General features: G+C 34.0%; 1 protein-coding gene across 1 annotated transcript in view; it reads left to right on the top strand.

Annotated features, from left to right (window-relative positions):
* The first annotated feature begins 15502 nt into the window (after nucleotides 1–15502).
* The window catches only part of LOC127539324 (probable polypeptide N-acetylgalactosaminyltransferase 8), a 26361-nt gene continuing 25530 nt past the window's right edge, over nucleotides 15503–16333 (top strand). Inside the window, exon 1 of the mRNA XM_051963480.1 lies at nucleotides 15503–15791. Coding sequence (XP_051819440.1) covers nucleotides 15514–15791 — 278 coding nt within the window. The 5' untranslated portion in view covers nucleotides 15503–15513. The remainder of the gene's footprint in view (nucleotides 15792–16333) is intronic.

Genomic DNA, 16333 nt, shown 5'->3' on the forward strand with positions numbered 1-16333 from the left:
AACTCACCAATAGTTTTGAGGCACTTCAACCTTGTTTCAGCCCATCTGCCAAGAGAGTGACCACAGTAAATATTACAGCTTCTTGAAGCCAAAGGTAAGAGTTTGATGAAGGTAGGCACCAAAGGTAAATGAACATACTGAAAAGGACTTGGAAGCCTTCACATCAGAAGTGCTACTTCTCTTTCAACACACATGCACTCCTTCCTACCTGTAGAAACAAAGGAACCTGCTTCTGAAAATTTTGTGATAATAATGGAAATGCCTTGGAGAGACTTGAGACTGTAACTGGTTCTGGTCTAACTTTGTGATTAAAAATAGCCTTTGACATTCCTGTATATTCTCTATTCTGTACATTTTCATACATTCTATTCTAGTTCTCCTTTTTGTCTGGATCAATCCTTCTTAGTATACTTTATTGGATCTCCATTGAGATCATATCCACTAACTATAGGTGTCCCCCAGTGCTTTGATCTGGGTGCTTCTTTTTTTTCCTCCATATTATCTTGTTTGATGATTTCATTAGTGGTTGATTATCATTTATATATCCAGTCCTAGTCTCTTTCCTAAGCTTCAATCCCACATCACCAACTGTGTTTTGGAATTCTTGAATGGATTTGTTGCTTATTAGGAAGTGATTTGTTCTGTTGAATAAAATGGAATAATAAAAATCCTTCACAGGAAAAGCCAAGAAATAGGCTGGGAAAGTTAACAAATGACAACCCCCCCCCCAAAAAAAAAACCCCACTTCACCATAAAAAATCTATTATAGTGACAAGGAAGACCAAGATATAAACTCAGAAAAATGCAGCAATGTGAAAACATCTATAAGCAAAGCATCAAAGAAAAATGAAAATTGGACCCAAGCCCCACAAGAAGTCCTAAAAGAGTTAAAGACAAAGATAAGAGTGGTAGCAGAAAAATTGGGAAAAGAAATGAGAGTGATGTAAGGAAATTATGAAAAGCAAATTAGTGGCCTGGTAAAAGAGGTGCAAAAAATACAAAAGAAAATAACACCTTAAAAAAACAGAATTGGTGTAATGATAAAAGAGGCACAAAAGATCATTGAAGAAAAAAACTGAAAAAAAGCAGAATAGGTCAAATGGAAAAGAGGTACAAAATTCTCATAAGAGAAAATTCTTTAAAAAGAAGAATTGACTAAATGGGAAAAAAGAATAAAAGCTCACAGGGAAAAATAATCCCTTAAAAATTAGAATTAGACAAATGGAAGCTAATGACTCCATGAGAAATCAAGAAACAATAAAACAAAATGAAAAGAATTAAAAAAAAGAAAAATTTTGGCACTTAATGCAATTAGCAAAATGTCATGTACCAACAAGAGCATTTAGAAAACTACCTATAGCAAATTTATTTTCCATTTGAGTTCTGCATTGGACATTCTCCATAATAATGGTAAACAGCTTTGAGGCCATGTTTCATACTTGAAATTAATATCAAATTGTATAAATCAAAAGATCCTAAAATAATGTTATATCTATTGCTACAGCTTTCAAGAAATCTTGAATGGTATTAACATATCATATGCATGGGAAGGAAAGGAATCTCTAAGGCTAGGGTACTTAAACTGGGGTCCTTAATATTTTTAAAAAAATACATTTTGAGCACTTCATTTCAATGTAATTATATTTCTTTTGTAACCTTGTGTATTTTATTTTATGCATTTAAAAATATGTCCATATTGGATCCATAATCCTCATAAGACTATCAAAGGGGTCTATGACACAAAAAAGATAAAGATTTATTTTAAGGTAACATTTTGCTCTATAGATAAATTGCTTTGTTAATAGCCAACAAAGTAATACAAAAGTCAATAAGTGCAATGAAATCTTGTATTCTCTATGCATTTTAGCCAGTTGTATGATTATAAAGATATTGTTTGCTATGGAATTTCAAAAGAAAGCCTGCCTTTTTATTTTCATGTCTTCATAAAGGATTTTTATGAAGCTATGTGTCAAAGGGGTAAAAAAGGTAGAAATGGAGATTTAGTACTACCTCTGAAATATACTAGGTGAGTGACTCTGGGCAAGCCACTTAACCCCTTAATGCTCTGGGCAATTGTTAAGCTTACAAGTTGCCCTTGCAGGGGAGACTTTCCTTCCCCAGGAGTTTCCAATGGAATCACAGGTCCTCATTCCCACGTCTAAAAATGTTTGTAAAAATGGGAAAGCAGACATATGGACCAATAATTACTGATGATTTTTGATTGCCTAATTGTCCCAATAATAAACAGTTTTATATAGCACTAAAAAGACTAATGCTATATAAGTCAGCAGGATTTAAAGAAACATGGAGTTCAGAGAAAGGAAGAAAATAGTTTCCTGGTACTTTTACTAATCAAACCACATTTGTGAAGCTGTTTAATTCTAAATATCACTTTTAGGAAAGATATTGAAAAAGTAAAACATACCCAAAACAATAAATCTCATATAGTAAGTGGTCAAATGCTCTTGTTATTTAAAAAAATGAATTAAAAGAGCTAGGACAATTGGTACAGAAAATACTTGGGGATTATGTGATAAATATCTTCAAGTATTTAAAGGAGATTTGAATGGGAAAGAATAATCCATTTTTCATGACCACAGAATATAGAATGCTAGATACTATTTGTGGCAATACAAATTTAGGCTTGCTGGGGGGAAAAAAGCTTTCTCATAAATAGTTATTCCAAAGTGGAATTAGATGTCTTGGAAAGTAAGGTCATCCCACATTAGACAATTTTAAGTAAAGGTCATATTGAACTAGATGGCCTCCAAGAGGCATTGAAACTTTGAAATTCTGTGATTCTATAATTGGAATTCTATTGGTAAAGAAAAGATTTGTTCATGGATTTCTTCCTTCCTCTCTTTACTACATTGTCTTATACTTGGATTGGAACTTAATTTTGATACCCATTCCTTGAATGAAGTTGCCTTATTTTTTCTCATGGTACTAATATTGTTTTTCTAAATGAATGATAGTTGGTCAGGAATAGTCTTACTTTGATATTTGTATTTCCAGGGACTAACACAGTGCTTGGTACATAATACATATTTATTTCTTGGTTGATTTGTTTTAAAAAGAGGAATTTATTATCAACTTAGTAATGGAATGTAAATATAGCACAACTTGCTTTGTAACTATTTACATTTAAAGTATTTTTTTTGATACATAAAATACTATAACTTTTAAGCCACTCTCTTCAAGTCATCAGTATTCTTTCCCTGATTCTCCTTCACTCTTAATCTTATAGGGCTATAGATAGTGTGTTCTCTATCCTTTTGGTTCAGCTTTTTATGTGATATAATAATTATTACGCATTACATCATTCATCAAGTTTACTCCATATTTCTTTATATTCCTCTAACTTGTCCTGGCATTATCATATTTATGACCAAAATGTATTTTACCATTCATTCATACATTTAGGCTATTTCTAGCTTTTTTGTAATGAAATATAATGATATTGGCAATCTCTTTGGCCAGATACAATCTTGGTTTTTGTTTTTTTGTTTTTTTAAAATATCTTCATAGAATATTACCAGCAACAGGACATTTAGATCAAAGATTATTATTTTTTAACATATTGTATGCTGCCAAATGACGGCATCTTCTTAATGCTTTTTCACTAATGCTACTGCTCACTCTGTTCTCATCAGGAAAGCAGATTCAAACAATGATCTATTCAAGTCTCTCTGATTATTTGGTTTTGGGGTTAATGGTTTGATAATGAATTTTTACTAAAAAAAGATTTTTAAACATGTGATAGAACAAAGATATTTCTTTATTCTTACTCTTTTGAGCAGCAAGGCTATATGGTATAGTGGATAGAACACTTGTTATTTATAGAAGATAACATAGATAAATAATATCACTCTACGAGCCTCAGCACACTCATGTATAAAACAATGATAGTGTCCTTGTGTTTTTCATTTCAAAATTAATGTGAGGAAAATGTTTTTTTAACTTTGTAGAGTTGATTAAATATGATTGTGTTCTTATTGCACATCACATTTATGAACAGGCTAGATAGAATTAGCATTGTATAGATAGAGTTATAGTGAAAAGAGTAGCCTGCATTTGGAGTTGAAAGATTCAGGGCTGAATCCTGACTATGCTACTTCCTAAATATATGAATTTAGGCAAGTCATGTAACATTTCTGGACCTCACTTTCCTGATATATATTATGCCATAAATTCTCTTGTTTATTTTCTTGAATTCTTTAAGAGTTCTAATTTTTCTCCTTATATTTTATCTTTAATTATGCTTCTCAACCATTTCTAGTGTTTCTCCAATATGATTCTCAATTTGGAGTGCTAGTTGGTACTGTTAGACCATTAGCTCCCTTGACAATTTCTTTTCTTTTTAAAAATTTTCTTTTAAATATCATTTTTTCAACAAAACCTTTTTGTTGCTGCTGTGCTTAGAATTCTTTGCCATCTTAACTTGTTTTAAGCTTTACTTAGTAATATGGTATCCAAGAAAGCAAATACCATTTCAGATTTCACAAAAAAGGTGTAGATTATTGGTAATAATGTGATGATAATCCCACTATACTCTGTCCTGTTTAGACTACAACTATATAATTTCTCTCAGTTCTGAGTGCTATATTTTAATAAGAAAATTGATAAATTGTAATGCATCCAGAAAAGAACGACCAAAAAACAATGAAATATCTTGAGTTCAATCAATACAAAGGTTTTTAAAACAGGAGATTGAAAGTTTATTGGTAGAAGTGGTATTATCATAGTTTTTAGATATTTGAAAGGCTATCAACTCAAAAGGAGATTTAGATTTATTTACTTGTCCCCAGAAGATAGAGTTAAGAGTTAAGTGGAAAAGTTACAAAGAAGGGGATTTAGACCTGCTGTCAAGAGAAAAACCTCCTAAAATTAGAGCCAACCAAAAAAGAAAAGAAGAATGAGATTCTTCAGAAGATGATTGTTTGCCTTTCACTGGAGACTTCTGGCAAAGGCTCAATGACTAATTCTTGGATATGTCAAAAAGAAGACTTTTTTCCCCAAGTATGGATTGATCCCCTGAATTCTCTTCCAAATTTGATATTCTGTCATTTTGTGATCCTGAAAATATTCTTACAGTCATATTCTTACTTTTATACTCATCTACTGTTAGCTCTCTACATGTCTTAAGAATGTAATTTATTTGATGAGTTTCTTATATATTTGTATTTTTCTCTTTAGCGCAATCCCTCAACTTCTACCCTTAATTCAATCTCTTCCTGTCTCTTCTAACAATCACCTCAACTGACTCCAACTATCTTTGTTCCCTTCTTATCTACAAGCTCATTTCATGCCTCTTGCAAACATGTCTCCTTCATTCTTTTTTCTTTTTCTTTTTTGAGATTTGTTTGTTTGCTTGCAAGGTAATTGGAATTAAGTGGTTTCCCCAGCTAATAAATTCCAAGTGTCTGAGGCCAGATTTGAATTTAGGTCTTCCTGACTCCAGAGCCAATGCTTTGTCCATTGCACCACCTAACTACTCCTCCCTTAAAAATCTTCCCTCTCTTTTGTAGTATTACAGAACCAGAGAGTAATAGGTTTAGAACTGAAATGAATGTTAGAAAGCCTTCTAATCCAAACCCCTCATTTTACAGATAAGGAAACTGAGTCAAAGAAAAGTTAAATGAGTTTCCCAAGGTATTCTTTCTTATTCTTTCCACTGCACCATATTATCTCCCATGATCTCTCTAGAAAATCTTAATTTGACTTATTTCTATTTCTCTCCAGAGGTAGCCCTTTATATCTAAGTCCCCTCAAAAGGCAACTTGTTCCCTCCACTTTATTTCCTCTCACTTTTTAGCTTCCTTCAGTCTTCCTTCCAAACTCATCTCTCAATTAAATATTTTTCTCCAAATTTATTTGGAGATATTCCTTAATTGCCAAATAAATGATTTTTCCTTAACCCTTATTCTTCTTAAACTATCTGTAACGATAGACACTTTTGATTACACTCCTCCTCAAAATACTCTTATTTAAGTTTTAAGATTTGAAGACACTACTATTTTTAAATCATCTCTTTGACAATTACTTCTCAATCTCCTTTGCTCCATTATTCATCCCTCAACCATGGGAATGCAAAAAAGATTTGATCTTAGGCTCTCTTTTTATCTTATTCTGCTTTCTTTCTTAATGACTTCAAAAGTTCCTAGGAGTTTAGTTGTCACCTCTATACTGATGACTCTCAAATCTATAAATGCCTTGCATCACCAAATGGTCCATTATTTATTTTCAACTATATATATGCATTTCACACTCAACATACCTCTCAATAGAGCTCATTATCATTTGTTTCCAATCTCATCCCTCTTCTTAATTTCCCTACTTCCTTTGAGGTTGTCCTAGTCACTCAAATTAATGAATGTTGGTCATTCTTCACTCCTCTCTCCTTTACTTCCCATAGACAAACATTGATTGCCATGTCCTATTGATTCTACATCCATAAGATTTTTTGCATCCATCTTTTTCACTCTTCTCAGATGGTTTTATTTGCTTTCAGTGTAAAAACATTATGTTTATTTTTGTTATTACCCCATTCTACAGATTACATAGGTGAGAAGTAATATGATTTGCCCATTGCTGGTATTAGAGACAAAATATTTTAATCTAGAGTGTTTTTATTTAAATCTGGAGTACATTATAGAAGAAATTGGACTATCGTAACACAAACTAAACAGGAGGAAAAAAACATTGTGAACATCCTAAACTGATCCTCTTCTGTTCTGAATCAGATTCTAAAATAAAGCAATCTCCACTTATTACTAATTTACCAGACAAAAATAAATAAATAACCCAGTAGGGTCCACATGATTGATTTTGAAGAAGCACAATTTGCTCTCATGCTAAAAATACATTATCCACACTGAGAACAGAATTAGTAGGACACTAAATAACAAAATAATAAGAAACTAGTGTTTTAGAAAAATAGTAAACCAACAAAATTATAAGCATAAATAAATCAAGCCATTGGGCCATTTTAATGCCAGGCAATGGATACCAAAATTATGTATAACTTTCACACATAAATTGGGGAAAAAGGAAAGAGATTAATGGACAGATCTCTGGTTTATAGCATTCCAAACCTGGTGTTTTCCATGCTAGGAAAAAATGTCTTTATTATTACATCTACTTCCAGTATTTTGTCTTCAAGAAGGGCATATCATGTTTGTTAACAACACATTTAAAATAATTCAACCCAATCTAATAAACATTTATTAATCACCTACAACATCAGATAACATAACACAAGCATTATTCTAAGTGCTAGGGCTAAAACCAATTAAAAATAATTTAATTGAATATCTTCCCTCTTAGTCCAGGGAAAAGAAATAAGACAAGGAAAGAAAAATAATAGAACTAATTACTGGTCATTAATGCATAAACTTTGGCTTGGCTTACAAATCCATAAAATTGGCCAAATACTGGGGTATATTTTTCTTTTCCCCTCAACTGGCTATATTGTTATCTCAAGAAGTGTTCTAAAACTAATATTGGCATAAAATGTTAGTTCCTTGAGGCCAGGGAACCTTAATTTCAATTTTCATTAGATAATGTTCAGAAAATTACCTAGAAGGACCTATATTTGGGAAACCAGCTAAAATCTTTTTACTTTGCTCCTCCAGTGCCATTATATCTTCTACATGAAGACTACAATACACTTCAAAGAATCACAGAATTTCAGTGGAAACAGATTTCACCAACTACCTACATCGACCCATACTTGTATAGCATATATTCTAGAATTACTATCTCAACCTCTATTCATACTCATGAGTGGAGGGTCCAGATGATAGCTCCTATATTTCTTTTGGCTCTAAATATAACCTTGAGCAATCAACTAGTTTTCCTAATCCAGCATAGTTCATGAGCCTCTACCAATGACTGTCAATTGCTATTGGTCACAGTGAATAAACTTATTTATTTGGTTATACATGTATATTCATTTTTTGCATATTTCCATATGGATCATGTTGGGAGAGAAAAAACAGAACAAAAAGGAAAAACCATGAGAAAAAAAAAGTAAGAGGAAAAATATAGTTCTTCAATCTCTATAGTTCTCTTTTGGATGTGTACAGTGTTTTCCATCCACAGTTTATTGGGATTGCCTCATATCACTGAACCACTGAGAAAAACCAAATCTATCATAGTTGATCCTCACAGAATCCTGCTATTGTTGTATACAATGTTTTATTAGTTCTGCATGCTTCACTCAACATCAGTTCATGTAAATCTTTCCAGGTTTTTTCTAAAATCAGTCTGTTCATCATTTTTAATAGAACAATAATATTCCATTACTTTCATATGCCATAACTTATTTAATCATTCCCCGATTGATGGGCATCTACTTATTTTTCCTTTCCTTGCCACCACAAAAAGAGCTCCTACAAACATTTTTGCACATGTAGTCAATAAGCTTTTAGAAAGAGGTTTTCAATAAGGGGATATAGAAACAATAGGTATAAAACATCCTCCTCCAAGGAGAAGAGGCTAGGACAGACCCTCCCACTAGTACTTAGATAGTGCAAAGGAAAGTAAACTTTTAAAATCACAGCTTTTGGAAGTCCTTTTGTTGGAGTCCTCAAAATGTTCAATTTGGTGACGCTTCATTTGCTGGGCTCTTTGTAGAGTATTGAATCTTGATTCTCAAAAAAGACAATTCTATCAGTTGTTCCAAGAACACTTCTAGGACATCAATTGAAAGATAGAAAATACAAAATACAAAATAACTCTGAAATTCACTAGGTCCTCCTCTAGTCAATGCAGAGGAAAAGATAAGAACAAAAGGCCTGAGATTCTGCTCTTCTCCCTCACACCCCCTCTATTTCTTTCTTTCTATCTAATTATTTAGAGGTAAAACCTCCTCTATCATCAAATGCTCTAAGTCTCAAGACCTAGCCTGTTCTATGGTTTTATATAGGTCCAACAAGTCATTACGAAGTTTCTCAACTATTGAGAACATACTTCCAGTCATAGACAGCTGAAAAGTCTTTGGTTGATTCAAGAGATTGTTCAGATCTTGCACACACATCTGATTGTTTGATTCAATTGTTTTCTGCTAAGTTATCAGGGCTTAGCAATTTAGAGCTTACTTTAAGAAAGGTGTGGTGGCTTAACTGATTTGCTCAATCAATTCATAACATACATACTCAGTCAATAGTCATCCATCTTCTGCTTGAAAAACTGGAAGAAAGTCTTCCCTCCTTTACTTAAATCATACCTAAATATCAAGTAATGCTGTCCTGCTTTGGAATACCTCTAAGTCTTAGAAAATTATCCATAAATTTAGGTGTAAATTTGTCTCTTTGCAACTTCTATTCATGCTTCAATGTTTTGCTCTCTAGAACAAATCTAACCCCTCTCCCACATAATGATCTTTAAAATACTTAAAAGACAAATATATTATCCTAAGATCTGTCTTCTCTAAATTAAACATTCCCAGTTCTTCTAAGAAACTCGTGTGTTATGAACTCAAATTCCTTCATATGTTTTACCACCTCTGTACATTCTCCAATGTCCTTCAGAAACTGTTTTGCCCATAAATGAACATCATATCCAAATGAGATATGATCTGGGCCAGAAAAAGTACAGAGTACAAATCACCATTTTAGTTATGGAAGCTATATCTCTTAATATACCCCAGGTTGAGATATATATACATCATACATATATGTATGTATATACGTAGTGTTGTAACAAGATGTCACTGACTGTCAAGAATGGGAGATGACAAGAAGAATTTGGGCAGACCAGGCAGGTTCATTAAGACTCTTAGGGACAGGTAGCAGAAAATTTCAAATGTCAGATTAAATATTTTTCCTATATCCAGTGGAGAATAATTATGAGTTTATAATGAGAATTACATGATGATATCAAGAACTTGCCCCAAACCATACATAAAAGTATGAGGGGAAAAAAAGGAATGACAGCTCAGAAATTAACTACAACCCCAAAGTTTTTACTTAGAATCCAAGTTTCTATACTTTAGATAATAATATATCAGTTATAATAAAAATAAAGAATGTATTGAAGGACTATTTCTAGCCATACGAAAAGATACTCCAAGTCATTATTAATCAGAGAAATGAAAATTAAGACAACTCTGAGATACTACTACACACATGTCAGATTGGCTAGAATGACAGGGAAAGATAATGCAGAATGTTGGAGGGGATGTGGGAAAACTGGGACACTGATACATTGTTGGTGGAATTGTGAACACATCCAGCCATTTTGGAGAACAATTTGGAGCTATGCTCAAAAAGTTATCAAACTGTGCATACCCTTTGATCCAGCAGTGTTTCTACTGGACTTATACCTCAAAGAGATACTAAAGAAGGGAAAAGGAGCTGTATGTGCCAAAATGTTTGTGGCAGCCGTCTTTGTAGTGGCCAGAAACTGGAAAATGAATGGATGCCCATCAATTGGAGAATGGTTGAGTAAATTGTGGTATATGAATGTTATGGAATATTATTGTTCTGTAAGGAATGACCAGCAGGATGAATACAGAGAGGCTTGGAGAGACTTACATGAACTGATGCTATGTGAAATGAGCAGAACCAGGAGATCATTATACACTTCAACAACAATATTGTATGAGGACAAATTCTGATGGAAGTGGATTTCTTTGACAAAGAGACCTAACTCAATTTCAATTGATCAGTGATGGACAGAAGCAGCTACACCCAGAGAAAGAACACTGGGAAATGAATGTAAACTTTGCATTTTTGTTGCAACAAGAGAACTGTTCGGTTCTGCACACATATATTGCATCTAGGATATACTGTAACCTATTTAACATGTAAAGGACTGCTTGCCATTTGGGGAAGGGGGTGGAGGGAAGGAGGGGAAAAATTGGAACAGAAGTGTGTGAAAGGAATAATGTTGTAAAAAATTACCCTGGCATGGGTTCTGTCAATAAAAAAATTATAATTATGAAAAAAAAGAACCATAAAAAAAGAATGTATTGAAGGACATTGTCAAATAAAAAAAATCCCTAGAAGCATAAGCAACCCTTTTCTCCACAAGCATCCTTTGGTAGGCTAAAGTTTGTTTTATCCTTAATAGATAGAAAAGGTATAGAAAAGGTAGGTAGAAAAGAGCCTACGGCTTAGGTGATAGGGACCCAAGTAGTAAGATGGACTACTGGGGAATCCCTTACTTATCCTACTTTTCCACTTTGCACCCACATAAACTAGACCTGACACAGTTTTGTCTTGTATTTTATACTTTTCTTAGGAGAAGCAAAGAAACCTCAACCATTCAGCCATGAAACTATCTACTTATATTAATCTCATTTGTAAAGCCCTACAAAATAAACCCGGCTAACTCAGCAGTGCTTGGAAATCTGCACCACACTGTTCTAAAAACTTGACATTGCCTCCAGGAAAAACTAGACTATTTCAGAAAGCTTCCTTAAGCAGAAACACTTTACTTCTTCAGATTCCATTGAAAAGCAACTGTCATTAGCTTCTTTGCTAAAGTGTACTTTGCCATGACTTATAGTCTTTTCTGACCCCTCCCTAAAGGATTAGAAATTTAGACTGGCAGAAGAAGTGAGAGAATGGTGCAAGGCAGAAGGATACAATTGGTCTTCTTCAAAGGCATGATTCTCTCCATTGTCTTATTGGTGATCTTAGTGTTTTTTATCATTGATGCCATCCAAAAGGTCAATATGAAAAGACCCCAAGAGAATATTTTGTCTCCTGTTTTGGACAATAAAGAAGTAGAATATCAGTCTTCTTGGAAAGTAACTTTGTACAGTCTTGGTAAGTTTATATCACTTGATCTCCTTAAAGTATGTGTAAAAGGCTATGAAAGAGTATGTCCAAAGTATCCAGAGGTATTGCATAAATTCAGAGAAATGAGGAATTGGTGAAATAGAGACTCTTTAAAAATGTGTTCAAAGATGCATTTTCACTCCTCAATTTTTTAATTAGAAGTATTTTAAATGTCCTGATGTCCAAAGAGGGAAGGTAGGATAATTACCTTCCTTGTACTCAGTTTCTGCAATATGTTAGATCTGGAAAAATATTCCCATCTAGAATGCTTTTTACTTTTCTTTGCACTGCTGTTGTCATATATTTTGTGTTTTTCTAAATCTCAATATTTGACCTTGCTTCTATGTATCAACTATGAACTAATCCTTTCCTTCACATATATGGGTGAATCCTTAACTTTCAGGAAACAATATATGGAGCAAAAGGTGCCTAAAAATGAACAAGAGGACATTTAAGATTTGATCAAGTGTGTCCAGGGGAATTGGGATTTGGGAGTAAAACAAAAGGCTCCAGAACAAGAAGGAGCAGAGGATAATAAAAATCAGCAAGTTCAAAATTTTACCATAGAATTAGAAGTATTAGTCTTTTTATTCCTTCTATGAGCTTTGCATACAGTAGGTTCTTTAATTTTAAAAAAGGGGAGACAGTAACATGTCAATCACATTAAAGTTTCCATGATAGTGGGGAGGGAGTTAGCATTAGAATACAGATTGAGAGTAGTAGAAATTGGGCAAAGCTGGAGTCTGAGAAGGTAAGAGTCGGTGGTTGAGATAAAAAGATAGCACTGGGAACAGGAACTAGGGTTTCTGCAACATGTTAGACCTGGAAGAATAACCTCTTTTAGAAACCTTTTTACTCCTTCTCTTTGCATATGTTTTTCTAAATCTCAATATTTGAACTGGCTTCTATGTTGTCAGCTGCTGATAGTTACTCTTCTTTCCTTCAATGAGGATGAGATGTTGGCAATAACAGCAGAAAGAAGAACAGGGTCATGGCCTAGGTGATGGATGGCTGATTCTAGTTCAGTAGTTCTTTCTGGGCTTAGGTTCCCTTGCTATGGATAGAATACACATTAAATTACATGAGTGCTAGGAAGACAAATATAAATTTGCTATCCATCCCCATTCCCATCTGAAAAAGAAACATCTCTTTTAATATTCTACCAATAATACTCCTGATTTATGATGATAATAACTGATGATGTAGATAATGATAACTAACTTTTCTAGTGTTATTTTTTTAAAGGATTTGCAAAGTATTTTATTGCAAATATAACCATCAGAGACCCATTCCTTTTGGCTAATTCATACCATCTTCTGAGTTCTCACTTATTAATCTAATCCCGATAATCCCCATTACACCCAATGCTTTCCATTGTCCATATTCTTCAGAATCTTGGGCTTCCCTTGATACAAGGGTTCAATGATGAATCCTGATATTACACTTTGCTCTTCCATCTAGGAGATTTTGCACATGTCCCAACTGCTAAACAGGCACAAGGTCGGATCCTTGTCTATTCATTGAAATTCTTCTCTTCCTTGAAGGTCCAAATGAGAGCTCCTTTTCCTCCCCCTCTGAACTACTCATACTTCTCCTGTATATATAATAATTTTCTAACTTGTAGAATAATTGTAATATTTTATTTTGTGATGTTTATGGACTAGATGAGTAATTTCATCTGTGGTACTGGCTAGTACATAGTCTGTAGATTGGAGACTCTTTGTAAGTAACAGCCCACAAATCAATCATGAATATAAAATTACTTCTCCCCCTCAAAGGGTTTTTGTCTCCAATTAGCATGTGAGCACTTGAGGGTACTGTCTCTAGGTCAAAAGACAAGTACTTCACAAGACTTAATACAATGTTTCATACTTAAAAAATGAATGATACTAAGAGTTTGGTTTTTTCCCGTTCTATTCTATAGTCTCATAGCTAGTACATGCCAGAGGTAAGATTTGAAACTAAGTTTTCCTGATTCCGCTATGGCACACTACCTCCCAGTAATAACTGACTGATATTTCTACAGCATTTTAAAGCTTATAAAGTTCTGTGGGGTTGTTTTGTTTTGTTTTTTTACACATTATCATCATTTATCCACATTATGTTGTAAGATAGGTACTATGGGTATTTTTATTGCTATTGTATAGATAAAGATATTGTTTGAATGATATTATTGCTAGTTAGTATTAGAGACAGGATTTGAATCCATGTCTTTTTAAAATCTTAATCCAAAATTCCCTGCTATATCAGGTTCTCTTTCTTGATAATATAATTCTTTGTGCCCACATCTTATGTCCCTACTAAATGGTAAGCTTTTTGAGAGCCAGGAAGGCTTCATTTTTCACTATTGTATCTCCAGCCTCTGACACTGCATAAAATAAGTCCTTAACAAATATTTGTCTAAATGAATTAGATTGACTTCAGATAAAATAAGAAATAATAGTAGAAAAGCAGTTAGGGGGCTCAATGGTTAGAGTTCTGGGCCTGCAGTTGGGCAGACTCATCTTCCTGAGTGAATTCAAATCCCAGCTTCAGACACCTGTTGGGTGACCCTGAGCAAATCACTTACTTCTGCCTGCCTCAGTTTCCTCATCTGTAAAATGAACTGAAGAAAGAAATGGCCAACCACTCTAGCATCTTTGCCAAGAAAACCTCAAATGGGATCATGAAGAATAAGACATGTCTGAAAAAGACTACACAACAACAATCAAAGGGAAACATTAAGCTCTAAAAACAGACATATCCATGTTAGTATGTCATATCAGAGCTAAATAGCTACACAAACTTTGAAAGAATAGGATATAAGACAGGCAAAATTTTATAGCCCTAGAATAGGGGTTTTTAGGGAAAGGAAATAAACATTTATTAAGCATCTATCTCACAACAACTCTGGGAGGTAATCACCACTTTAAAGTTGAAGAAACTGAGGTCGCATTTGAACTCAGGTCTTCTTAGGTTCAAGATGTCACAGTGGACAGATTGTTGACCCTGGAGTCAGGAGAGCCTAAGTTTAAATCTGACCACAGTTGTGTGACCCTGAACAATTTACTTACTCCTGTTTGTCTCCATTTCTTCATCTGTAAAATAAATTGGAGAAGGAAATGGCAAACCATTCCAGTATTTCTGCCAAAAAAATACCAAATGAAGAATTGGACATGACTGAACAACACCGACTTGTTGGTTTTTTTTTGAACCTAGCATTCTATTCATTGCACCACCTAGCTAACTTAACACCTATTTAACTCAGGGATTACATAAAATGGTTTATAAAATATGAAATAAAAATCATAATTACAAAATAATACAATAATAAAAAATAAAAACAAAATTACAAAAAATTACAAAATGTAAAACAATGTAATTTTCCTCCAATCAAGTTCACAAGTTCTCTAAAATCTAGAACTTCCTTTAGAGTGGAGGGAGGAAGAAATCACCCTTGGAACCCCTACTTACCATCCTACTCTAAGGAGAGTGATGCTCCTGGACCACATGTGCTGTACAGAGAAGGAAGGAATGGGTGGGCCATTTCACCGCTTCTGGCACCCAGATCTAGGCACCCACCTAATCCTGAATTCTTAGGAGCCTCAGAAAAATTTGGAAATATAGTAATGTCTGTATGTCAGAATTGTTTGCTACATGTATAATTTCTCTTATTTCCTACTCTCTTTTTCTCATACCACCCCACATCCCATGTGCAGAAAATTCCATGAAGATGCAAAGAGAGATGAAGCTGACAGAGGCTGTCATCAAGGCATCAAAAAGACTGGAAGATGATGGGAAACAGACTGCTTTAGCACAGGGAAGTGGGGCTCAGAAGGAAATCCAGCACAAGCCATCAAGAAAACTTTTCCCAGACTCAGCTCTTTTCCAACAATGGGGTGAAGGCTTGACTGAATCTGAACAGATACAGGCCCAAAACCTCTTCACCCAGTTTGGCTACAATGTGTACCTGAGCAATCGACTGCCTCTCAATCGCTCTATTAAAGACATTCGAAGCCCCAGGTACAATGGGATTGGGTTCAAGAGGCTAAGTAGTATAAAAAGTTAGGAGATCCAGAGGGGTTTTGTTTGAGCAAGAGTTGTATCTTTGACAAGGTACTAAAGGGGATGAAAGGAGAAGGAGAAAAAATAATGGTGGATGGTATTGAAGGACTGGAAAATGGACTCAGTAAGGCTGAATAGAGTTTATCTTTATTTTACAGCTTGTGAAACAGATGCAAAATGGTTACAAAATTATTCTAGAATACATAGCAAAGGAAACCTGGACAAAAAATTCATAGATCCTTAGAGATCTCAGAACCAAAATGGAATTTAGAGATTGTTTCTTTTATCTGTCTCATTTTGTAGAAGAGAAAGCTGGTACTGAACACTAAGAAAATAATCAGAGGCCACTCAGGACCCAGATTTTATAATACCTATATTATTATATAGATATTATATCATATATATATAATATATCTTCTACTAATCCTAATTTTTTTCATAAGAACAAACAGAATGCTTCACTAAGTCTGAAAAGTGAGTGCTGAAAACATGCTTCAAAA

Source organism: Antechinus flavipes, chromosome 5 (genome assembly GCF_016432865.1).
Source record: "Antechinus flavipes isolate AdamAnt ecotype Samford, QLD, Australia chromosome 5, AdamAnt_v2, whole genome shotgun sequence".
Lineage (NCBI taxonomy): Eukaryota > Metazoa > Chordata > Mammalia > Dasyuromorphia > Dasyuridae > Antechinus > Antechinus flavipes.